The sequence below is a fragment of the Musca vetustissima genome, unplaced genomic scaffold, assembly GCF_032173495.1.
Source record: "Musca vetustissima isolate MV318-11 ecotype Yass unplaced genomic scaffold, APGP_CSIRO_Mvet_v1 utg6219, whole genome shotgun sequence".
NCBI lineage: Eukaryota > Metazoa > Arthropoda > Insecta > Diptera > Muscidae > Musca > Musca vetustissima.
Window position 1 is genome coordinate 101,578 of NW_026880924.1, and position 27,585 is coordinate 129,162.

The following is a 27,585-nucleotide window of genomic DNA, read 5'->3' on the forward strand; positions in this document are numbered from 1 at the left end:
GTCTCGAAATGTTCTCTTTCACTTGATCTTTCCATCTAATTCGTGGCCTTCCCCTTCTGTGTGAAATATCAGCTGGTTCGCTTTTATATGCCTTTTTAGCTGCGGCATCTTCATCCATTCTCACAAAATGATCTAGCCAACGTAGTCAATGCAGCTCGATACGTCAGACAATGCCGATGTCCGAGAATAGGTGGTACTACTTATGGTTCATTCGACGGCGATATTCACCATCAACGCAGATCGGTCCATAGATCTTTCGGAGAATTTTTTTCTCAAACATTCAAAGAGCTGTCTCATCTTCTTGCGCAAGTACCCATGTAACAGCACGGATAGTATCAGCGTCTTGTAGAGTGCGAGTTTTGTCTGGCGGGAGTTGGCCTCTGTTGGCCAGTTTTAATTATGACGTTACCAAGTTATATTCAATCTTTGACTACCTCGAAGCTGTAGTTCTGAAGTTCCAAGGTAGTGGTCCGAATGCCTTCCGTCTATCACAACAAGATCGATTTGATTTCTCGTTGTTTCGGAATCGAGAGAAATCGAGGTAGCCTTGTGCATATCGAGATGCTTGAATGTGGTGCTGCTAAATACTATGCGTTTTTTCTGCCGCGAAGTCAGTTAACCTCATGGCGTTGTCGAATGTTTCTAAATGGATGCTGAATATTCCGACGGTGGGACCAAAAATATTTTCCCTTCCGATTTTTGCATTAAAATATCCCAGCCGAATTTTAATGTCATGGCCAGGGCAGCGGTCATATGCAGTTTCTAGGCGCTCGTAAAATATGTCTTTGGTCTGGTTTCATTTTTGTCTTCCGTTTTTTTACATTCACACAATGGGAATGGCAACTTAAACAACCATTAAACCATTAGGGAGGTCATGGCTTTGCTTATTTTTGATCGCTTTTGCTTATTTTTGGTTAAAAGCTATGCTTACAATTTATGACAAGGGGGAGGTGACACAAATAATTGCAGTAAATCTGCTTACGTAATACTTGATACCAATGATCATTTATCAAAAAAAAAAAACTCGTTCAGTGTAAATGCGCCCTTAAACGTGTTCAGTGTAAATGCGCCATAAGAAACATAAATCACTACTGTTAAGGCACGTTTAGATTTACAAAATCCACTCGATATCAAATGTCAATTTCATTACGTATACGTCAAATATAATCCACTGGATTTGTGCACAGGATTAACGTGACGTACACGCTATGGAATTGACGTTTGAGATCAAGTGGATTTAGTAGTCTAAACGCGCTCTAACTTTATTTGAGTATTTAATATAGGTTACTAAGTGTAAACATTATGTTAGAGTTTTTGTTTGTTTTTTTTTGTTGTTTAATTAATTTTTTTTAATTAAATAATACTATAAAAAATTAATTTATTGTGTGATTTTCTAATGTAAACGTTTCCCTTTCTTCTCTTCTTGTGTTTCATAAAACAAGTACTCACTCTGTCTGCCTCTCTCTCAATTACCGACTACCCAACTACTTTTTTACTTGTCAAATTACTCAACACTGGTTACTGGTTGGTTGGCTGGCGTTTTCCCTCATGCGACCTAATTTAATCAACAGTGTTTTTTTATACCAAGAGTGAATAGAAGACAGCAGAAGTTCAGTGTTTTTTTTGCAGCTAAAAAAAGAAAAGAATTGAAGAAGAAAACTAAATAAGTTGAGAAATTTGATGAAATATTCTTAATTACAGCCAAAAATAATCTAACAAAAGTTTTGTTTCGATTGTGAATGTGTGTGCGTAAAACGATTTGATTTGATGTAAGATAATTGCTGAGAAATTTACATATGATTGTATTGAAATTTTCCCTTTGGCCGTTTCTTATGTGTTGTAGATTTATCAATCGGTTCCAATATTCCTCCGTTCGTTCGTTTATTCGTTGTCGTTTCGGTACGGTGCGGTTGTATGTCGTTCGTTCATTCGTTCGTTTTATTCATTCTTTTTCAAGATTACTTTTTTCCTTCAGACACGGACACACACACGCACGTATTGTGTAGAAGCCAAGCAAACAACACACCATCATTGCTTTTTGTTGTTGTTGTTTTACGACGACGACGAGCAACGAAGTTTTTTTTGTGATTTGATTTTTTTTGTTGCTGTTGTGTAGCTGTTATTCAGGTGGTATTAGTGAATGTGCCAGCCAGCCAGTTTAACCAATAACAAGCAACCATAATAAAAAAATAACCATTCCACACAAAACAACCATTGAATAAAAAAGAGAACACCAAAAAAAACAAAATGTGAAAAAACTACTACAAAATAAAAAAAGAAAAAAAAAACAAAATTAAATGATTGTGTGTTAATTTGTGCTGTTGTTGTTGGTACTTTTCCTACTGTGTTTTTTTTCGTGTTTTGTCTTGTTTGTTGGCCTGCTTGCATGCATTCATGCCTACTCGGCCTGCCGCAACGCATTTGATTTTGTTTGACTACTGCCACAACGAAGAGATGAGATGTACGCATTCATGTTGAAAACCCCAATTGTTAAAGAAAATGGCTGATGATAATTGTTTGCAATAACAACAACAAAATGAAAATTAATCAATTTCTTTTTATTTAAGAAAAAAAGTGTAGTGGAAATTTTTTGAAAAAATGAAACATTTTTTTATGAATTATTTTCGTTGTATGTTTTCATGTTGGTGGGTGTGTGTGTGTGTGTGTGTCAATGTGTTATGGTGATGATGAAGATTCTGAGGTTATGTTGAAATTAAAGAAATAAGGTGCACAATTTTTTTCTTTTTTGGAAAAGTTGCTTACAAGAAAAAATGTGTAATGAGGAAAATGAAAAAATCTCCAAGGAAAAAAACAACAACAAATGAATGTTGAATGACGTGTATCGTACATAGCGCTTTGCAAACAAGGCAGTCAGCCAGACAGTCAACAATAACTGGAAACCAGCAATGTTACTTTTTGATGCCAAGCAACCCAAGACGACAACGACGAATGGACGACACGAAGCCAAGAGCAACCCACCAACGAATCAACAAACAAACAATTGTCCGGGTGCTTCGTTGTGAATATATACATATACCCTGCCCATTCTTGACAAAATTTAAAAAAAAAAAATTAAATTTTTTTCAAAAAAAAAAAAAAATAAAATAAAATAAAAAAAAAATTAAAAAAAATTCCACTACAATTATCAGCATTCGATTTTTTATTATTAGAATTGAAAAAAGTGAAATCCTCATTTTTTAAGCAATTACCAGTATTCAATTTTTTATTATTATTGGAATTGAAAAAAGTGAAATTCAATTTTATTTATTATTGGAATTGAAAACAAAAAAATATATATTTAAAATTGTTTTTATACATATTTCAGTTTTCAACAAAAAATAAGAACAACAACAAGAAGAAATCCAAAGAAGCAAGAAGAAACACGCACACGAAAATTGTAATTAAATGTAAAATAAAAGGAAGAAAAACAAAAAAACAAAACATATAAATATCCAAAAAAAGAGCCCCCATTACAACAACAATTCTTTTGCTTACAGAAATTACAACAACAACCCACATAATTGCGAAGAAGCAAAAAATTTTAATTGAATGCTATCATAGATTTCGAAGTGCTATTTCAAACAAATCTATAAAACAAAATAAGAAGAAGAAAGAGAAAGAGAATTTCTTTAAAAATCTGAAAAAAAAATTCATTCAAGTTGGATACCAAAAGCATTAACCTGGAGAAAATAACAACAACAAAATCTCAAAAAAATATGCACACCTTTGGTGAGACAGGGGCCGGGGTGCCGGCCTTCTTAGCCAAACTCTGGCGTTTGGTTGAAGATCCGGAAACCAATAATCTCATTTGCTGGAGTAAGGTGAGTCCAAAGTGCAGATTTTTTTTTTTTCGAAATATATGAATTATATAATTTTAGAATATATGAAGAAGTAGGGACAAACCTTTTCGTCAGGATACTGTAATAGGACAATGAATTCTATTTTATGATTAACATACCCAGTGATCCGAAGATCTAGGGATAAATATTTTGTCACGATATTTAAAAAGGATTCTATTTTATGATTAACATACCCAGGGTTCCGAATGTTAAGGCATCCGGAACAAGTCTAGTTTAGGATCGTTTTACCAGAAGAGGTTGCGCTCTTCACACTATGTAAAGGAACTACCAGAAGTGATTGTGGATCAATGGGTCCCATATTCGGAATTGATGTTGTCGAGGTAAAAATATTATAATTTGGATCAAATCGGACATTTCATTGGCTTGATACTTTTATTAAGATTTTGAATATACTTTTATGGAGATATATCAGAAGTAGTGGACCGACGAGTCCCATCTTCGGACATGAGCAAGATATGGACACAGTATTACGAGATTTGCATTGTTTCGATCAAATCGGACATTCCATTCATTTGGTATTGAAGTAACATCTTCACAATTTGGGTGGAAGGTACCAGAAGAAGTCGACGGATACATACCATCTTCGGACATGATCTAGATTTGGTAAAAGTATTACGATTTGCAAAGTTTGGATCAAATCGGAAATTTTTTTTCGTTCGAATTAACAAAATTTTAAAATCGTTTCACTTTGTGTGGGAGTTACCACAAGGTGTGGTTCAATGGGTCCCATCTTCGGAATTGAGGTAGTCTCGAATTAAACATTATGTGATTTCGATCAAATCTGACATTTTATTCGTTTGATATTGAATTAATAATATTTCAAAACCTTCACAATTAATGGGGGAGGTACCAGAAGGAGTGGTGGACGTAAGTGTCCCATCTTCGGACACGATCTAGATTTGGTAAAAGTATTACGATTTGCAAAGTTTGGATCAAATCGGACATTCCATTCGCTTGGTATTGAATTAACAAATTTTAAAAAATTTAAAACTTTTTGCTTTCCAAAGTGTTGCCATTTTTGGCTGTATTCTTTTTCGGAAAATATAAACTCCCCATAAAATTCAAATAAGGGTCCATTATAGCCTCTCACCAATCATATCCTACATATAGACTACACGTTGAGCTTGCCAAAATGGTGTCATTTGTGGCTGTATTCTTTTTTGAAAAATATGGACTTTAGAATCGTCTTCCCCACAAATTGGCTAATAATATCTAACTCTAGGATAAACAAATTCAAAAAATTCTGTTTGTTTTTTTACTAAACTAGAGTTGTGGAATCCGCAGAAGACCTTAAAGGTTGCTGTGAAGACTTACTAATAGTTCTGACTTTCGCCTTCCTCATGGCAGGTTTTCCACAATCCTTCTTGGTCACTGCCCCCGAAACAGTCTTTAATGCGAAACCTGAAGGTTCCTGTGAAGACTCAACAATACGTTCGGCTTCCGTCTTCTCCTGCCATCCCACTATTTTTTTGACACCTACCGGAACACGCGAGACCAAAGGCTGAGCTCTTGTTGTCAACATCTTCATTGTCACAGGTGTTTAAGGAGATTTCATCTTAGTCCATACAGCTTCTGCATGAGTCACTGTCAGAACTTCTGACTTTGGTCCCGTGTTTACCCCATGCTTTCATGCTTTACAGCGAGTTTCCCCCACCGTCGCCTTGTTAGGGGCCTTGGTTTTCCTCTTCGCTCTGTTAGACTTCTGAGCTTTCCTCTTTCTCTATCGGGATCTGCTGCTAATTTCATTTTCGAAACTTGCGAACCATATCCATAATAAAAGATGTGATATGTTGGAATTGTTTCTTCCAGCACATCTATTGCGAATAAAATTCCATACAAGTCTGTTGATTTAGAGGCTGCTGTCTTTTGCATCATCTGGATCATGGCTAGATTTTAAAAACTATTCCAGACCTACCGGGACGGTGAATGCCCCAAAGATAAAATTTTTATTAAAAAAAGGTATGGACAACAAGACAATATTTAGAGGCCGCTCTCCCCCCTTTGTATAATCTGAATCATGTTTAGATCGTGAAAATTCTTCTAGATATGCCTGGTCAGTGAATGCCTTTATTGAACGATAATTGGATTTAATTAAAAAAAAAAACATTTTATGTCGTTTATCCTTTGCATGATATGGACAAATTATTTAAAGCATACTTTTAGGCGGGGTGTTTTATATTAGCATAATTTTTTAATATTTATACCCTCCCTCAGCCTTAAGGCTGATGAGGGTATATACACTTTGATACGGTGAAAATATGCCTCATCGAAATATTGGTTTTAGACCCCATATTTCTTTGGTCAAATCCGTTTCAGAAAATTTGCAGTCGATTTACACATGTCCGTCCGTCCGTTGTCCGTCTGTCTGTCTGGCAGGTTGATGCGCACTCTCGAATGCAACAACCAATTTCATTCAAACTTTGCACAACTTCATATTTTTTCCAAACTTTGTTTAAATTCGAAGATGGGACCCATTGGTCCCCTTCTTCTGGTACCTCCCTCACAAATGGTCAATATTTCATAAAATTTTTGTCAACATTAAATCGGAAACCTCTTTGATAAAAACATATTACTTATATAAAGCTAATAATAAAATCTGTTTTTATTAAATTTATGTTTGGCCTGCTCTTCCAACCGTCGGAATTTGTCTCATAATGGAGGTGGGTGTTTATTATCCAATTTTATCCCATCTGAACAAAAGTGTGCTACGTTTTAACCGTTGACCTTTATTATGTTTGAAGACGGGCCTTATCGGTCCACTCCCCACCTCCACATAGGTTCCAAATTAGGAAATTTTCGTATGAAGCCAAGGGAATATGAAATTGGGGTTTAAAATACAACTCAATTTAACAAAAAATTAGGTTAGGTTCCTCCATGTGTGTGTAATTTTTTTAATTTTTTTTTTACTTTTGTGTTTTCTTGCATTTCTTTTATAAATATCGATAGTCTGTGAGGAGATTATAATGGTATTTCACCTAAACAATAACATGCTCCAGACACTTGAAATTATCAAAACCTGATCGAAATCAAAACCTGAGAATGAAAAAATATCGTCAATTTAGAAGAATTTTTTTTTTGCAAAACTTGTTTGAATCCTTCACATTACTTCTCTCTCTTTCCTTCCTTAATGAGAGAGGATATAATATTATTTTGTAATCTCTGATATTTTATCTCAATTATTGTTCAAAAATTCCAAATTCAAATTATATTGTCTAAGGTAATGATTCGGTTAAATGCCTGCCAGCCAGCCTGCCTGCATTGATATTGCTAGTCACGTACTCTTGTTTTGTTACTTTAATTTGTCTAGCAGCAACAGCAGCAGCGGCATTTATGGACATCTATTATATTTCATTTGTTTATTCTTATTTTTCATAATTCAAATAAGATTTGTATTACATTTTCAAAAATCGAAAATGAATCATCATTTTATTTTTGTCATCTTCCCACCGTTTCTTTCTTCTTTCTACCACCCCCGTCTCTATAACTACAAAGAAATTGCATTATGCCCTTATTATTTGAAATTTTCAAATTTAATTTTATGTGGGTGTTGTTTTATTATTGCTGTTGTTGTTGTATTCAATCAAAACAATGTAGTTAAATAATATTGGACAATTTTTGTTTTTTATATTTTATATTTATTGTGATGACGATAATCTGTGTGGTATTTTTTTAAATAATTTTTCTCAGGTCTTTATAAGGTGTAGATTTTTAAAATAATTTTGCAAAAACTTAAATGAGCCGTATATATATATTTTAAAATTTTTTAATAAGGACCCTGAGGCATACATTTATTAAATATTTTGTTTTTTCAGGTCTTTATATGGTGTAGTTTTTTTTTTTTTTGAAATAATTTTTAATGAGTACCCTGCTACCGATTTCATTCAAACTTTACACATCTTAATATTTCGTCCAAACTTAGTTTAAGTTCGAATATGGGACCCATTTGTCCACTCCTTCTGGTACCTCCCCCTCAATATGGCCAAAATTGTGCTAAAACGCTGTACAACCTATTATCTTCACCAAGCTTAGATCAAGTAGGAAGATTGGAACCATTGGTCAACTCCTTCTAGTACCTCCCCCACAAGTAGTCAACATTTTCAATATTTGTAAATCCAATATCAGGCGAATGGAAGGTCCGATGTGAACCTAACTTTGCACAACCCATTATCCTCACGAAGTCTAGATTATGTCCGAAGAGGGGATCTCCTCCTCCTTCTGGTACCTCCCCCACAAATGGTCAAAATTTTCAATATTAATAAATACAATATTAGGCGAATGGAATGTCGTATTTGAACCAAACTTTGCACAACCTTTTATCTTTACCAAGAATATATCATTTTTTAAGATGGGACCCATTGGTTCACTCTTTCTTGTACCTGCCCCTAACTAATGGTAAACATTTTTTAATGGTAAACATTAAACATTACAACAACCTATCATCATTATCAAGCCTAGATCAAGCCTAGGGTCCCATTGGTCCTTCTGGTACCTCTCACACAAAGGGTCAATCTGTCGGCAACACCAACTGACACTTTTTTACTTGTTTAAATAATTGTTGATAAGACCTCTGTAAGGCGTAGATTTTAAATAATGTTTAATAATAGGATCTCGTTTAATATGAGTTCAATTTATGTCCTTTTGCGGAGATATTCAATCTTCCAATACACACCTAAAAGTATGCAATATGTTTCAGATTTAATGTTGATCAAACTTCTCTTCGATTCTCTTATGAATTTTCCCCATTGTCACTTTTTATACCTCTCACTTTTAAGAACTCAGCAGAGTTGCTTACGAAAGTTGCATGTATAATCCCAGACTTATAGAGGGGCCTAAGATTATTTTTAGTAACAGCAATTTTTCGGATTTTTTTTTATAGAACAACTAATTCCTCTTTATGGTCTTCTGGATTTGATCTGTACGGGGACACTGGTTTTAGAGGCCATATTGGGCTTTTTAACAACCAATTGGTTTGTCTCAGATGCATACATTGAATCTAACCTAAATAAATAGGTCCCCACGTTTTAACCTATATTTTCTTCCGTAGACACGCCCCCCATAAAAGACATGTTCCATTTTGTTTGGAATATCTACCATTAAAAACAAATTGTTTTTTTAACCTCTGAAATTTATTAGCGCAACAAATAACCACAGTTAGTTGTTGTTTTGGTTTTTGACCATTCTTCTTTTTTTGTTGTTTTTTTTTTTGGTTCTTGGCGGTGGAAAAATTTCTCATTCATAATGCCGGACTTTAACAAAGATTTGAATTGAATTTGCGACTGCTATCCGCGCGCGTCTTATCACCCAAAAAAAAAAAAAACAAGTTATAAAAACCCCAACATGTTGTTGGAAAGCAAACAAACAATCTAAATTATTATTGTTATTTTTTCTTCTTTTTTTGAAATGAAATGAAAACATTATGTCTGGATTTATTCAAGAAATAAAACAAAAAATACTGAGTGACTTTGCAAAACCATTTTGTAGAGGATTGTAAAACAAATTTTAAACCGCAAACATTTTATCTGCCCCACAAGGCGTCGTTGAGCGGTGGTAATGGGGGCCCTATTGGTTTAATTCAAAGATAACACCGGGGGTTTCACTCACTCATTTACATTTTACATGATATTCAAAATGTAGTTTTTTATGTTTTTGATAAGTGTGTGAATATTTTCCCTTATGCACTTTTTGCGCTGCCAGACTATTTGTTGACAAAATACAATTTCAATAATTTATTATTAAATAATCATTGAAGTATTTGCTAACAATTTCTTTAATTAAATATAAAAATGTATTACAATTAATTCTTCATTCTAATTGTGGTGCAATATAAATGTGTGTATTCGTAATGGTGGATTATTTTCTCTTGCCCGACCAGAGGCTAGCAGGCAGACAGGCAATCGAGACAGTTTGATTGAATCACAATATTTTCTAAGCAAGCAAATGATATTATTATTATTCGTTGGGATAATTACGAAACACTATTTTAATAACACAATTGTGGATAACACCGTTACATGACCTAGAAGTTCTCAGAATTGATGAACAGAATAAATCGATTGTCAAGATTGAGTTTCTTGGCATTGTAAGAAAGTACAATTTCGTGGAGAACAGAGCCTTCGTGATTTGATATGTGGAAGGTAAACCATGAATGGAATTGGAATTTAAAGACAACAAGTAAAAAAAGAGTGACAGTCGGTTTTATATCCTCAGCCTATCGCTTCATACCCCACACAGGTTTTATTATTCGCTTTATATATGGTGGTTTTTTTTCAAATAGGTTTCAGATTTAATATTAATATTAAAATATACGCATCAAAATTAGATTAATAAATATATAAATTTTTGACCCTTTGTGTGTGGGAGGTACCAGAAGGAGTGGACCCATGATTACCATCTTCAAACTTGATCTAGGCTTGGTGAAGATAAAAGGTTGTACAAAGTTTGGTCCAAATCGGATTTATAAATTGGATTTATAAATATTGAACCCTTCGAGGGGTAGGTACCTGAAGGAGTAGTCGATGGGTCCCATTTTCGGTTGGTAAAAGGTTGTGCAAAGTTTGGTTCAACTCGAACATTCCATTAGCATAAAAATAAGATTTATAAATATTGAAATTTTTTACCCCTCGTGGGGGAGTTAGCTGAAGGAGTGGACCAATGGGTCCTATCTTCGGACTTAATCTAGGCTAGGTAAAGATGAAAGGTTGTACAAAGTTTGGTTCAAATCGAACATTCCATTCGCATCAAAATTGGGTTTATATATATATTAAACATTTTGACTATTTGTGGGGGAGGTACCAGAAGGAGTTGACTAATGAGTCCCATCTCTTGCCCACTCCGAAGTGTACCTCTGTTGACTTTTTTTACCTGCGGTACATGATTTCATACTTCAGCACGATCAATTATCCGAATGTGTGCTAAAAGGTTATCTTCTATTGTTACGTTAATCAAATTATAAGTGCAGCATACTTTTAGGCGTATTTTTTGAATACTTTTTTTGTGTGAATATTTTGAGGCCTGTTGAATTGAATATTTGTTTTCACGGATTTTCAGTTTCAATCGAGAGGCATAAATCAGGGACAATTGCCTCAATTATTAGATGGGGCCAAATTGAAGACACTAACGCAATGAAAGTCAGCCAATACCCGGCCAGCCAAGTCACTTCAATGGACATATCGCTAAAATAAATAGTCAGGCTGAATCCCAGTTTGTTGTTTTTATAAAAAAAACAACTATTTATTAGTGGGGAATGTATGGCATTGTTTGCCGAGGGGTAAGGCAGGGAAGACTATAGTTTCGGATCACGCCACTGATCCTCATCAGTTCCCTTAGTTTTTTGTTGGGATATTCTCCCCGGAAGCTATTGCTTCTATACAAAAAACCTTTCATACCCAAATGTCTCTTGTAACAAAGCGAAGTACTTAGCTGACCAACGACATAAACTGCATGAGAATTTCGCTGGAGCCTCACTTCGAGGTTAACCAGGCATTTACAAACAATACCACACCTTTCCCACTGTTGTGTGTTGTCACATCGCGACAAATGCACACAACGACTTTGTTGGTGTTGCTAGTATACAGCAACAAACCAAACAGTTTAACCGTGCTTGCGTCTACAACTTCAGTAGTGTTGGCGGTTTATTTGGGATACCACTGCTAAAATAAATTTCTAAATATGAATATCAATATCAATGGCAGAGCACCCTATTTTGTAGCTGACAATCTTTTTAAAAAATACAACTCTAGGTTATCCTCCGGTTACACTACAAAACCTAATCGAGACAGCAGGTACTGTCAAAGCTTTTGATCTCTAGCCTATTGAAAGCGAATATAAAAGAGAATAATACAGAATGACATAGTTTTTTTGGGAACTGCTATGCAAACAGAATTAGACAACAGAAAAAGGCCTGGCTTAATTCGATCACGTGAGCATGGGTATGTAGCGTAGCCCAAGGAAGAAATCAATTGAAATTGGTAAAACGATTTTGATTAGCTTCTATATTTTCGTATTTGTTATATCGTGTTCTTGGGGAATATACTACTTCCTCACTGCAAAAAATTATCAGGATGGGTCCATATTTACGTGTAGCTCCCACATAACCCTAAAACAAAATTTGAGGTTAAAATCACACTTTCCATTCGATTTTCCTATATTTTGGTATTTTGGTTTATTAGAAGATTTTTTTCGTGCAGCTCCCTCATAACCCTTAATAAAAATTTGAGGTTAAATCACATTTTTCATTCGATTTTCCTATAATTTTGTAACATGGTTTATTAGGAGATATACAACCTCACTGCAAAAATTGATCAAGATGGGTCCATATTTACGTGTAGCTCTCATATAACCCTAAATCAAAATTTGAGGTTAAATCCACATTTTTCATAAGATTTTTCTATAAATTGGTATTTTAGTTTATTAGAAGATGTACCAGCTCCCTACAAAAAATTACCAAGATCGGTCCATATTTTCTTGTAGCTCCCATATAACCCTAAATCAAAATTTTAGGTTAAATCCACATTTTCTATCCGATTTTCCTATAATTTGGTATTTTGGATTCTTGGGAGACGTGTGAGCTTCCTACAAAAAATTATCAAGATCGGTCCATATTACCAAATTATAGGAAAATCGGATGTGAAATGTGGTTTTAACCTCAATTTTTGATTTAGGGTTATATGGGAGCTACAAAAAAATATGGACCTATCTTAAAATTTTTTGTAGGGAGCTCACATATCTCCTAATAAACCGAAATACCAAAGATTAACAAGATAGGTCCATATTTTCTTGTACCTCCCATAAAATCCATCAAAATTTGAGGTTAAAACCCCATTTTTTTAAATTAATTTTTCTATATTTTTGTATTTTGGGTTCTTAGGGGATGTATTGAATATTATCAACATATGTTTATATTACAATGCAATCCAATGATTATACTTTTAATTGTATACAGTTTACTATTACGAACCTAGTAATACAACAACTAAAAGAAAATCCAATTATTGATTACTCAACAACAACAACAACAACAAAAATGTATATTTATTTGTGCAATGAGCGACCAGCAGTAAGCATGTAACACAAAATATAATACTATTGTTGTAATTTTCCTTTTGTTATTTTTATTTAATCGTTTTGATTAGAAATCTCAGCCGACTCTTAGAAAAAATTACAACAAAGTACCGAACCCCAATTGTGATGTCTCATCAAAATAATATTAAAAAAAACATTGTTCTCAAAGCTAGAGTGGTGGGTGGCCGGCAGTGGGTCCGTCGGCGTTTAGCTGTAATGCTTTGTGTGTGTGTGTGTACGTGACAGTCACCGACCGACCTACCTATGGCTGATAGATGACAAAATTTTCTGTGTATAATGTAATATAATCTGGGTGTTTGCCCCTAACAAGGTTGGTTGTTGTTGTTGGTTACTACTTCAAAATATCGTCATCTATTATTGAGTGTGTGTGTGTACACTATTTGCTATATATATTGTATATTATATATATTTTACTGATATGAGCCTTTACAAATGTGTGGTGAACGTGAGCGTAAGTTTTTTACACTTTTACTTTTATTTGCTTCGCAATTACTCTCGTCGTTTTCCGACGGGGCCTGGTAAACAAAAAATGATGGCGCGTCTTTGTCTTTTCGTTTCGGCCTTCCTTCGTAAAATGTGTGTTAGTTTGGGGCTAGGGGGGACTACACAACTACCACGAAAGGTCAATTACGTTTATTCACATCACATCAACCAGCCCGCCAGCCAGTCATCAGCGTTTACTACTGCTGTGGTGAATACAATTCCAAATCGGAATTTAATATTATAGTTTTATGGCGATCGACTCGACCAACACGCGCACGCACCACAAAGCTAGCCTATTTTTTCCAATTTTTTTTATTATTTTGTTTGTGTGTTATCTTGTTTTGTTGGGTCTCTGGTAGATTATATAAAAAATTGTTTGCAAAAAATTCCAGTTTTTTTTATTATTAATTTGCAAAAATTTGTTTTGTTAGGTTAGCTTTCAAATTACAGTGGGTCCTCCTCCTGGGGTTCTAAAATAAAAAAATAATTTATTTAAAAATCTTAAATCCTTTTTTGTAAAACAATACTGAATTTCCTCTTACCCATTTTTTGAATTTTCTGTAATGTATCTGTCGTGCCACAAACTCCACTGTCATCTTCACTTCGGATTTTTGTCGGTGTTTTTATTAGCCTCACAAACTAACAACAGCGCAATCCATGCCAACTCACAGACCCAAACAAACAACCAATCAACCAGCATAGCAACAAAATATATTGCCAAAGTCCAAAAATAATTTTTATTTCTCTTCATCCTCCTGCCACTCATGCTCTCTCCCTCTCTTCCATGGAAGCGTCAAACATTTGTTTGCCAATTGGTTTGTATTTTTCCATTGAGCCGGTAAATGAAAAAAAAAGAATGGACGAACAAACATATTTTTGTCATTAGCCGGAAGATAGTAAATTTGTATTTATCTGAAAAGAAACGAAAAACAACAACAAGTTAATTTTCCTAGAAGACTCGGAAAAAAGAAATAATTACAATTTTAAGAAGAGAATTTGGAATGGGAATGGGTTCTTCTTCTAGACCAAAATTTGAGGTTAAAATCACATTTTTCATTCGATTTTCCTATAATTTGATATTTTTATTTATTATTAGATGTGTGAGCTCTCATAATTTCGTGTATCTCCCACATAACCCTAAACCAAAATTTGAGGTTAAAATCGTATTTTTCATTCGATTTTCCTGCAATTTGGTATTTTGGTTTATTAGAAAATGTATAACCTCCCTACCAAAAATTATCAAGATAGATCCATATTTTCGTGTAGCTCCCACATAACCCTAAACCAAAATTTGAGGTTAAAATCACATTTTTCATTCGATTTTCCTGTAATTTGGTATTTTGATTTGTTATACCACGTACAACCTCTCCACAAAATATTACTAGGATAGGTCCATATTTTCGTGTAGCTCTCATATAACCCTAAATCAAAATTTGAGGTTAAAACCACATTTTTCATTCGATTTTCCTGTAATTCGGTATTTTGGTTTCTTTGAAAATCTACAACCTCCCTACACAAAAATATCAAGATAGGTCCATATTTTGGTGTAGCCCCAATGTAACCCTAAACCAAAATTTAAGGTTAAAATCACATTTTTCATTCGATTTTCCTGTAATTTTGTATTTTGGTTTCTTAGGAGATCGAAAAGCTCCCTACAAAAAATTATCAAGATAGGTCCATAATTTCGTGTAGCTCCCACATAACCCTAAACCAAAATTTGAGGTTAAAATCACATTTTTCATACGATTTTTTTTTTTTTATAATTTTGTATTTTGGTTTCTTAGGAGATGTAAAAGCTCTCTACAAAAAATTATGAAGATAGGTCCATATTTTCAAGTTTTCCAAATTTTGAGGTTATAGTAAAAATTTTCGTCTGATTTTTTCCTATAATTTGCTATTTTTGGCTTCTTCAATATATAAACCTCTTCACAATTTTCTAATAATTTATTTTTTTATCATTTTTTTTTCAGGATGGTCGAAGTTTCATTATTCAAAATCAGGCCCAATTTGCCCGGGAACTTTTGCCACTTAATTACAAACACAACAACATGGCATCATTTATTAGGCAGCTGAATATGTGTAAGTGATATCAGAGTAATATGCATCTCGCGCAATTCATTAATATCTCCCAACTCTTCTTCTTAATTTCCACAGATGGTTTCCATAAAATCACCTCCATCGATAATGGCGGCCTTAAATTCGATCGTGATGAAATGGAATTTACCCATCCATGTTTCAAACGCAACTGTCCATATTTGTTGGAGCATATTAAACGTAAAATTGCCTCGACCAAATCCGTCGATGATAAATCGGCAATGAAACCCGAAGCCGTCAATAAAGTTCTGCAAGATGTCAAGGCAATGCGCGGCCGTCAAGATTCATTGGATTCGCGATTTTCGGTTATGAAACAGGAAAATGAGGCATTGTGGCGTGAAATTGCATCGCTGCGTCAGAAACATGCCAAACAGCAGCAAATTGTCAATAAGCTAATACAGTTTCTAATAACCATTGTCCAGCCGCAACGGAACATGACAGGTGTCAAACGTCACATGCAGCTGATGATCAACGATACACCTGATAAAATGAAATTGCGCAAGGCCAGTGAATCGGAATCGGATTGTGGTCCAGTCATACATGAACTGGGCGAAGAGCTATTGGATGAGGTGTCCGAAGTCGAGCCGGATCTTATGTAAGTTCGAAGACATGCATTAAAAAAATGTTTGCTGATTTCCTTTTCTCTCTCTCTCTCTCGCTATTTTTTTTTCCAGGACGGCCAATAGCCCATTTCGTCAAAATTCATCGACACCAACCACCACCGAGCCAGACAATGCCACGGCCTCGCCCCAGAACATTGAACGTCCCCATTCAAGTGTCAGCTTGCTATCATCCCAAAACTATGATTATTCCAATCAAAGTGATGAGGATGTGAATTTGGGTTACATCAGTCCCGCATTAAATTCGACCTCAACACAAAAGGTCAATTCCGGAGATGGTGCAAATATTTTCTATCACATCACCGAGGTACCCGATGCCCATCCCCAGGAACCCCCACAGCCACCAATCAATTACAATGATGACAATGTTTTGACCACACCCATGGTCAGGGAAGAAATGGCCCGAACCCAAATGCTGAAGCAGAAAAATCGTCAAAGACGTAACAACAAGGATGGCACCATGACGGATTCGACATTTTCCTCACCCAAGAGTTCGGGCAGCAGTAACAGCAGCGATGTCACAAAACCCAAACAACAACGTTTACTAACACAACAACAACAGCAGCAGCGACAGTTAACACAGGCCCAAGAATTGCCTCAACCCATACAAATAAAATCGGAAGATGAACCCATGGATCCCATGATATTTTTAAATGTTTATCCCGACAGCAACAGTGGCATGACTCCAGATCCAAATTTAATCTCACCCAATCTCAGTGAAGATTCACGCCAATCGACATCGACAAATGGTTTGGGCGGCGGAAAGTATATGCTACCGAGTCCATCAATAAATCAGGCTGCTGCTGCCGGAGGTAGTGGTGGATCAAATTCTACACGTGTCTCACCCACTGAACCAAACCTATTAACTGGCAGCAATAATGATTTATATAATCCATCTAATTTTATTACCAGTGATATGCCAGCTGAATTATTTGAGGTTAGTTTTTTCTGATTTTTGAAAAATTTGAGGTTATACAAAAAAAAAATCCACATTTTTCACTCGATTTTCCTATAATTTGGTATTTTGGTTTATTAGGAGGTGTAAAAGCTCCCCACAAAAAAACATGAAGATCGGACCCTATTTTCGTATAGCTCTCATATAATCCGAAAAACCAAAATTTGAGGTTAAATCCACATTTTTCATTCTATTTCCATATAATTTGGTATTTTGGTTTTTTTAGGAGATGTGTGAGCTCCCTACAAAAAAATTATCAAGATCGGTGCATTTTTCGTGTAGCTCCCATATAAGCCTAAATTGAAATTTGAGGTTAAATCCACATTTTTCATTCGATTTTCGTATAATTTGCTCCCAAAAAATATAAGCCTAAATTGAAATTTGAGGTTAAATCCACATTTTTCATTCGATTTTCCTAAAATTTGGTATTTTTGTTTATTTGAAAATGTAAAAGCTCCCTATCAAAAGATATTAAGATCGGTCAATTTTTTCGTGTAGCTCCCATATAACCCAAAATCAAAATTTGAGGTTAAATCCACATTTTTCATTCGATTTTGCTATAATTTGGTATTTTGCTTGTTTAGGAGATGTATAAGCTCTCTACAAAAAATTATCAAGATCGTTCCATTTTTCCGTGTAGCTCCCACATAACCCTAAAACAAAATTTGAGGTTAAATCCACATTTTTCATTCGATTTTCCTATAATTTGGCATTTTGCTTGTTTAGGAGATGCATAAGATCTCTATAAAAAATTATCAAGATCGGTCCATTTTTTCGTGGTTCTCCCATATAACCCTAAACCAAAATTTGATCTTCAATTCACATTTTTTTTTATTTATGAATATTCCAGGATAACACCATTATGTCGACTGGAGATAACAGCAATTTCGAAGATAATTTCAAATTGAGTCAACAACAACAATTCGGACGCTCCACCGTTAATAGCGGGAAATTCTCTTCATATATGGCTGGCAATGGTGGTGGCACAGTGGCTACAGCTGCTGGACCCTCGACATCAGCTGCCTCAGTTGGCTTATTGACACAAAATCCACAAAACGGCAACAATACCACCACGGATACCAAACCATCAACCTCAAAATTATCGTCGTCATCATCATCATCAAATGGCAATATGACCTTGACAAAATACAATAGCAAGCTGCCATCCAACGAGGACATTATGCGGTTGAGTACAGCGTTAGTAACTGAGAAATGGAAACAAAATTCTTAGTTGCACTCCCATGGAATATTGAAAATAACTAAACATTGTGTTGTGTGTGTTTTTTTGTTTCTTTTGTATAGCTCGGAAGTTAGCGGCCATTTGGAAATCATGCAAGACGAATTGGAATCGTTGAAGGATCTGTTGCGCAGCGATGTCTATTCATTGGATCACAATACATTGTTGGGCGTAAGTTCTTTGCCTATTATTAATGGTCAAGATGAAGCAAATCTAACTGCTGGCAGTAAACAAAACTTGAATATTGAGAAAATAAATCTAAACCAAGTCGTCCCTCCTAATGCATATCCAAATAATAATATTATTGATAATCATATTAACGTTAATCATAACTATAATGGAGAAGGTGACTGTAGCAGTCGCCTAAATGTGAATGGTGAAGATGAAGATATTGATCAAACTCGTTACAAAATACTACAATTTCTTAATGACTCCATATTTAATGATTTAGACTAGAAGAGAGACAGAGAGAGTCTCTAAAGAGAAGAGTGAGAAAAAGAGAAGAAAAAAAAATGAGATGAAATGCATCTTTAAGATTTTTATTTATTTTTTTTTTAATTAATCTTAACTCCTCTAATCCAGAAAAAAACAACAAAATTTGAAAATTTTATGTGGAATTATTGAGAAAATAATGTTGCTATGTTTTTTTACAAAATATGTTTGTAGTTAGTTTGTAAAATGCTTTTCTTCTTTATCCATTAAACACAGAAAAAATCAAAACAAAATATTTTCTCTATTACAAAAAAAAAGATTAACGGGGAAATTTTAGATATTTCTCCTCCTTTCCTTTAGAAGGGAAAAACAACATTAGAATGATTATTAATAACAAAAACAACAACAACAATATAATAATTTTATGCAAGTGGGAAAATATCAACAATTTGGAAAAAAAAACAATTTCATTTACAGCTACAGATAGTTTTAAGTTCAACAAGAAAAAAATATGGCTATCTCATTTTTTTAATTTAAATTTTATGATTTTTTAAATGTTTGGTTTCCTATGTATTAGAACGGAGGAGGGTTAAAAAAACAGCCATACAAATTCTTGGGAGAGGGTATATAAAGAAATCAGAGAACAAAAAATCTAACAAAACCACCTACGAGGTCACGATGAACATCTACGTATTTTACAAAAAAATACATTAATCTACCGTTTTTGAGTATATTTTCAGCCAGAGAGTGAGAGAGAGAAAAACAGACAAAAGTGTGAAAGATGCCACATATGGTTACCAATAACACAGAGAGAGAGAAAGAGCACAAGATCAAAAAAATAGCCAGATGACTTCGTAAATCTTCGTTAGCCAACCTACCTACCTTTTCAGCCAAAATAGTCTGACAAAGCTTCGAGCAGTCCTCTACGTTAAATAACACGTTAGAAATCATTTTCTTAAGAAAGCAAAATATTCTTTTCAATATTGTAATAACAAATGACAAAGCTTCAGATGACAACATAACCTCAAAAAAATGTACTATTTTTGGTTAGGTCATTAGTAAACATTTTTTTTTTTTGGCATTCATAGGTAATATTTCGATGTAACTTTTTCAACATTAGCATTTTTATATTTTGTTATAGTATTTTTTTATTAAATTTATTTACATAACCTAAAACAATAATTTTTCTACATAACCTAAAAAAATATTTTTCGTAACTTCAATTTTTCGATGTAACTTTTTTACAATTCTTCTATATTAGCATTTTTATATTTAGTTCGAGTATTTTTTTTCTTTAAATTTATTTACATAACCAAAAAAAATTATTTCTCTACATAACCTATAAAAATATTTTTCGAAATAATCTTATAATAATACCCGTAACTTCAACGATTAATTTGTAAAAATTATAATATTTATGGAAGTCGTGGATTCATCCACACTTTCTTTTGGTCTCCACATAACCTCAAATCAATATTTAAGGTTATGACCTTATTTTTCAAGCGAATTTCCTGTAATTCAGAATTTGAGATTCTTACATCAAATAATACCTCTATACAAAAAATTGTCGACATAGGTTCGGATTTTCATAAAGGTCGCACATAACCTCAAATCGTAGCCACATAACCCCAAACCAATATTTAAAGCTATGACCTCACTTTTCAATCGTTTTTTATTTTGTAATTCAGTATTTGAGATTCTTACATCATATAATACCTTCATACAAAAAAAAAAACGTCGGTCCCGGTTTTCATAAAGGTCGCACATAACCTCAAATCAAAATTTGTGGTCATACCCTATTTTCCAAACTGTTTGCAATCGATTCTTATAATTAAATATTTTGGATTCTTACATATTATACTACCTCCATGAAACTTTTTGTCGAGTTAGGTCCAAATTTTGGATGGATGGATGTTATAACCACATTTTACAAACGATTTGCCTATAATTGGATAACTTGGGTTTTTAGTTAATTTCTACTTCCATTATAGATTTTTTTTATCAAGACCATATTACGATATAGCCGCCATATAACAACAAACCAAAATTTGAGGTTATAAACACACCTCAAATAAAAATTAGAGGTTATAACCCTTATTTTTTAATCGATTTTTCAATAATTAAATATTTTGGATTCCTACATAATATACTACCTCCATGCAACATTTTGTCGAGTTAGGTCCACATTTTATTGTAGTCCCCCTAATAACCGCAAATCAAAATTTGAGGTTATAACCTCATTTTCAAGTGATTTCTTTTTATAATTCGTAATTTGGGATTCTTAGGCGGTGCGCAACCAGCCACCAAAAAGCTTTCGAGAAATCGGTCCAGATTTTCCCATAGCCCTCATATAACCTGAAACCAATTTTTGAGGTTATGAACTCAATTCCCAAGCGATTTTCTTCTAATTTTGAATGCTTACATCATATATTACTTCCATACAAAATTTTATTAAGCTCCCATATAACCTGAAAACAATTTTTGAAGTTCTGACCTAGAATTCTCAAGCGATTTTCTTCTAATTTAAAATCTGAAATGCTTAGATCATATACTACCTCCATATAAAATTTTATTAAGATCGGATCATATTTTTCCACAGCTCCCATATAACCTCAACCCAATTTTTGAGGTTATGACATCAATTCTCAAGCGATTTTTTTTTCTAATTTAAAATTTGTGATGCTAAGGTCCTATACTACCTCCATATAAAATTTTATAAAGGTTGGACTATATTTTCCCATAGCACCCATATAACCCGAAACCAATTTTTGAGGCCATGACCTCAATTCCGAATGGATTTTCTTCTAATTTAAAAATTTGGGATGTGATCTAAGCATCCTACTATTCCATAAAAAATTTAATAAAGGTGTGACTATATTTTCCACATAGCTCCCATATAACCTGAAACCAATTTTTGAGGATATAATCGCATTTTTTTTCTAATTGAATATAATGGATTCCTAGGTTGTATAAAATCTCCTAAGCAAAACGATATCGACATCAATCCATGTTTCACAATTGTTCCCATAAATAGCCTTTATATAAAATTTTTGAGGTTATGATTGTGAAATTAAAACATTTATTTATTTGAATTTTTCATTCAAATGTGGTGATCTTTTTGATCTATGTTTTAAAACTTTTATTTTTTGTAACAAACTTTTTAGGTTATTCAGAATTATTTTTGTATTTAAAAATATTTCATTAAAAGTCCATACTGAGGCAATATAGTTTAGAATATATTTTGAGGTTATCACCGAACAAATGTAGTTTACGTATGTATAATTTTAAATTCATAATTTTCAAAATTTAAACTTTTGTTAGGTTTGAGATTTTTTTTACAAAAAAAAAAAAAAAAAATATTTTCTGCAACTGTAAATGAAACCACACTAAGATATTAGGATTTTGCAATTTTCCAACATGGTTTTGGAAACAAAAATATTTTTTTTATATATTACAAATATCCCCCAAATTATCTCTTTGGGGTGTTGTGGAAAATCACAATATTATTCAGGTCATTGTTCTTTCAACATTATTTTTGTTTTCATTTCAAAAACGAAACTATATATGGATACTAGTGGAATCAAGTTTTTCTTCTTCTACTTCTAATTCCAAAATTGATACATAACATAACAAAAAATACCCCATATTTTTCATTCTATATAATCTACGTTTCAACCCACTTGTTTGTGTGTGTCTGTGTGTGTTTTGAAACAACTCTTCCCCCCACCAACGAAACAAACACTCGATGGATACAACAAAAATTTGCGATCAACATAACTACCTCTTATTGTTTTTTTCTTCTTCTTCTCTAAAACGTATTCAAAAAATTGTTTATAAAAAAACTATATATATTTAAATACTATATACATAATTGTTTGAAATTGTTTAACAAAAAAATTCGTATTTGCGTAATTCGTATCCTTAATTTATATTAATTATATACGTATATACATATATGATACAACAACACAACACAATCGCTCAAAAAAACATGCCTTAATTTCGAAAAAAAAAAAAACAAATCAAAATATACCCCCAAACTCCACCTCCTTCGCAAATGAAGTCTTTGAAAGGATGCGACACCAGCACTCCGGCAACGGCAACCATGACGGCCTCAAATGCAAATAAGAAGTTAAATATATTAGAGAACAATAATAACAATAATATATTTTTGCCGCCATCTATGGAAGCAGAAATTCTACAAAAGGTCAGCTCTAACGAAAAAACAATGAATTTAGTCTTGCGCGCAAGAGAGAGAACAAAAAAAATTTAAAATAAAATAAAAAGAAAAGAAAGAACGACGGTAACCAATTCAATTTTTTTAAACTGTGGACCGTTTTAAATATTCAAACAATCTGGGTAGTTCAAAACGATCACAAAAAAAACATTAAATTAATAAATATCTTCACTAAATAAAGAGAGCAATTGCCAAAGTTATTTAAAAAATCTCTCACTCTCCAAAACGGTAGTTTATCAAAAAACGGTATTTCTTCCAAATTCCCTTACGGAGTCTTTTATTTTTCTTCCCGGCATTCTCCCTTTTGTTTTTGTGTTTAGCTAATTAAAAAAACAACAACAACATCTCTAAATCATTGTTTTCTCGTATTCTCTTGTCTATAGAAAAAAATAAAATAGCAATTCATTTTTAATTAAACCACAAAATTACAATAACAATTAAAAAAATAAAATCAAAGAAAATTCCCCATTGGTAAAATTGTTTTAAAGAAATATCATTAACATTTATTTTTGTTTTTCTCTCCCCTCCCCCCTAACAGCTGTTTAATGATTCAGAAATATTGGGCACATATGGCCTACATTTACCCAAGGATGGCAATGATCGTAATGGTATGTTGTTGTCATTGACTTACATATTTGTTGTTTTACTTTTTGTACTAAAAACCACATGTTTTCTCTTCTCCTTCTTCTTCTTTTTTTGGCAGGTTCGGAATTAATGGCCTACCAACCAATGTATGATCTGTCAGATATTATCAATGAACAAAGTGATTTAGATGGTAAGTGTAATTGAAAATTGAATATTTTTCTATTTCAATTGTTATTTGTATAATATTATTATTTTGATATTATTTTTAACTTTTACCTTAACTTTTTTATTTTTGTTTTTATTTTCGCGTAGTTTATTGCACAACCTAACTATAACTTTTGTATTAGGGCTAAATATTCTAAGAGCAGAACTCATTCTAATCAAAAAAGAGGCTTTTAATAAAAAGAAATGGAAGAGCATCAACTTACTTTGACTGACGTTTGATTGTCCGTTCATTTGTCTGTCTGTCTGTACACGTAAACAAAATACAGTTCCTCCCCACTTAAGTTTTTTTTCGTCTCTCTTGCGAACCCTATCTGTTGTATTTTTCGGGCAATCTCTATATAGAATCGAGGACTTGACACCATCATCTGTCCATATTAAATAAAACCCACAAATTGTTAGGAACTTAAATCTTAATATTGAAATATAAATAATATAGTGATTAAAATATATTTTTCCAAAATAATTAACAAAATATTTTTTTCCAAAAAAAACTAAATTATAATTGTTTTTAAATTTGTTTAATTATAAAAATATTTTTTTAAAATGAAATATATATTTTTTTAAATATAAAAAAATTGAGTAGCTTTTCTTAAAAAAAAAACATATAAAAATTAAAAAAAAATATTTTTCCTAACAAATTTATAAAATAAAAATAATTGTTTTAAAAACATTTTTGATTTAAAAATGTTAAATTTTTTTTAATTAAAAAATATTTTTAATTATAAAGAAATTTTTTATAATGAAATATATATTTTTTTAATTATAAAAAAAAAATATATATTGCTTTTTATAAAAATATATGGCTTGATATATAAAAATTAAAAATATCTATTTTCATGAAAAAAAAAAATAATTTCCTTAAAAAACTAATTTCTTAAAAATGTATAAAAATAAGTGTTTCTTATAAAAATACTTTTTTAACAAATTTTTTTATTTATTTTTTAAATTTTTTGTTAAAAAAAATTAAATAATATTTTTCTTAAAAAATGTTATTCAAAAATCTTTCTTAAAAACACAAATCCTTTTCATAAAGAATATAACAATTTTTTGTTTAAAAAAATGTAAAGCATAAAGAGTATAATTGTTTTCGAAAAAATGTCTTTAAAAAAATAGTTTTTAAGATGAAATATTAAAATTTGCTTTCTTAAAAATGGTTTTTTTAAAATGTTTAAAAAAAAATATAATTTTTAAATATAACAAAAAAAATCTTCTCTTAAAAAATGAACATTTCTTATAAAAAATTTTGTTAAAAAAAAATTTTTTGATTTAAAAATTTTTAAAAATTAAACAAAAAAAAAAAATACTTTTCAGAAAAAAATATAAAATATCTTAAAAAAAAATAAAAAAAAAATTGTTTTAAAAAGTTTTAAAAAATTTTTTTGGAAAAAATTTATAAAAAAATAAAAATTTAAAAAATATAAAAATTATTTTTTTAAAAAAAAAAATTTAAAATATTTTTTTTTCTTAAACAAAAAAAAATAATTTGTTCTTAAAAAATTATAAAAAAATAAAAAATAAAATATTTTTTTTTAAAAAATAAAAAAAATTGTTTTAAAAAGTAAAAATTTTCAAAAAAAATTTTGTTTGGAAAAAATATAAAAATATATATTTGGTTTTAAAAAAAATATATTTTCTTAAAAAAAATTTTAAAAATATTTTTTTTTTAAAAAAACACATAAAAAAAATTATAAAAATATATTTGTTCTTAAAAAATTATAAAAATAATAAAAAATTTAAAAATATTTTTTTTCTTAAAAAATTATAAAAATAATTTTTTCTTAAAAAAAAAAAATAATAAAATAAAAATATTTTTTTTAAAAAACAAAAAATAATTTTTTTTCTTAAAAAAAATTATAAACAAAAAATAATTTTTTTTTCTTAAAAAAATTATAAAAAATATTTTTTCTTAAAAAATTGTTGGGTTTTAAAAATTATGAATATATATTTTTTATCTTAAAACAATTATAAAAACAATTATTTCTTAAAAAAAAATTATAAAAATAATTATTTCTTAAAAAAAAATACATAAAAATAATTATTTCTTAATAAAAATATCTTTTCCTAAAAAAAATTGATAATGCTGTTATGTGTGGATCTTGAGATGACAAACTCAAATAAAAAAACAAAGTTTGTCTTCTATCTCCATCCTCAATAAGTTGATTTAGAACCGGATTTACAGGCAAAAATTTCGTTCATAACTGCATAATGATTTACTAAAGGTCTTGGGGCCACACAAAGCTATCATACCCCTACAACATAGTTGTGTGGGGTATAAAAATTAGCAATTTTAAAATATTCTGTTTTTAATTTAATTTTTTTAGTACATGTATGCGTTACGAGTGTAACATGTGCGTGACGGTATTCAAAGTTAAAAAAGTATATGTCAGAAAAAAATATATATATATATATATATATATATATAGCTGTCAATAAAGCCGCAATTTTATCTACAGCCAATTCGCAGAAATATCCTATCGAAACTGATATCCAATTTTTAAAGGGAAAATTTGTAGCGCGTGCGTACGCTAAATTTTGCTTAATATCTCCGAAATTTATAAACATATTCATAAAAAAATTAGCAGGTATTGTAAAACGCGTAACACTATTTAATAAAAATTTCGGAAACAAATTATTCTTGACTAAACAAACGATTATATTTCGCACGTTGTAACAGTGCGTGACATGGAATTCGTGATATATTTTACATCTATATATGACAAGGCATATTTTGAAGATTTAAATTTCTGTTATTTGACAATTTAGTGCAATTCATTTATCCAATGCTCATGGCCATTAAAAAATTATAATTTTTCCTATATTTATTGATACACTTCTATATCTCTCTCTCTCTAATAATAATTATTTTCTCATCCAATTCTATCCTCGTTTAGTATGAGTTACTGCTGCTCTCAATGGATATGCAGCTCTATTACTATTAAGTTTAATTATATTTAGAAAAAAAAACAAAACTCCTACATTGTTGTCATAATAAGAAAATGTGTATATACAAATAACCTACATTATGTAAATAGATATAAATACCTCCCAAAACAACACCCCCTTTCATTTACCCCAAAATTTGTTTCAAAAAAAATGTTTGTAATATAATTTTTTATTCTTCTCTCTCATCTCCTGTTGTTCGTTGTACGATTCTAATGCTCGACCTACCGACCGACCGCTCACCCACTCGCTCACACACACCTTTCACTTTTCTCGCCCCACCCCCCTTACATTAGAGTAAATACAAAATTGAAAAACACCCATTATTTTCTTTCTCAGCCGGTAACTATTCAATGATGAGGCCGCAAATAACCCAAGAACCAGATAGTTCAACAAAACAGAACGATGCTGCTCAGCCACCTAGTTCAGTTTTGAATACGCCGAATCATGAATGAAAAAAAGAATAATGAAAAATGAAATGAAAAAAACAACTATGAAGAAAAAGAAGAATAGAAACTAAACACATCTATAATTCTTTGGTTGAGAATTGTCATCTAAAAGGCGGGACGCGGATGATTGGTGATCATCAGGGACGTTTCCCTCCCACATATATGTATATTATTCATAAGACATATTATATAAAAAAAAATAATAATATATTACAAACATAAAAATTAAACATAACTAATTATGTGGATATTTAAAAAAAACAGATTTTAAAAAAAAAAAAATATTTAATATTAATACAAAAAAAAAAAAAAAAAAAAAATAATAATAATGACAACATGTGGAAACAGGCATATATTTTTTAAATAATACAGAAAAAAGTTTTTACA

At 31.6% G+C, this 27,585-nt stretch overlaps 2 protein-coding genes across 2 annotated transcripts in view; one reads left to right on the forward strand and one right to left on the reverse strand.

The window, feature by feature from the left end:
* LOC133326901 (longitudinals lacking protein-like) overlaps positions 1 to 27,585 on the reverse strand; it is a 49,885-nt gene that overhangs the window by 5,345 nt on the left and 16,955 nt on the right. The gene's annotated exons all lie outside the window — the stretch shown is intronic.
* Positions 3,717 to 27,204, forward strand: LOC133326891 (heat shock factor protein). Its single transcript, XM_061535503.1, has 10 exons — positions 3,717 to 3,821; positions 15,395 to 15,503; positions 15,579 to 16,113; positions 16,193 to 17,075; positions 17,944 to 18,290; positions 18,396 to 18,501; positions 22,826 to 23,008; positions 23,538 to 23,607; positions 23,703 to 23,774; positions 27,089 to 27,204. The coding sequence occupies exons 1-10, from the start codon at positions 3,717 to 3,719 to the stop codon at positions 27,202 to 27,204; spliced, it is 2,526 nt and encodes an 841-aa protein (XP_061391487.1).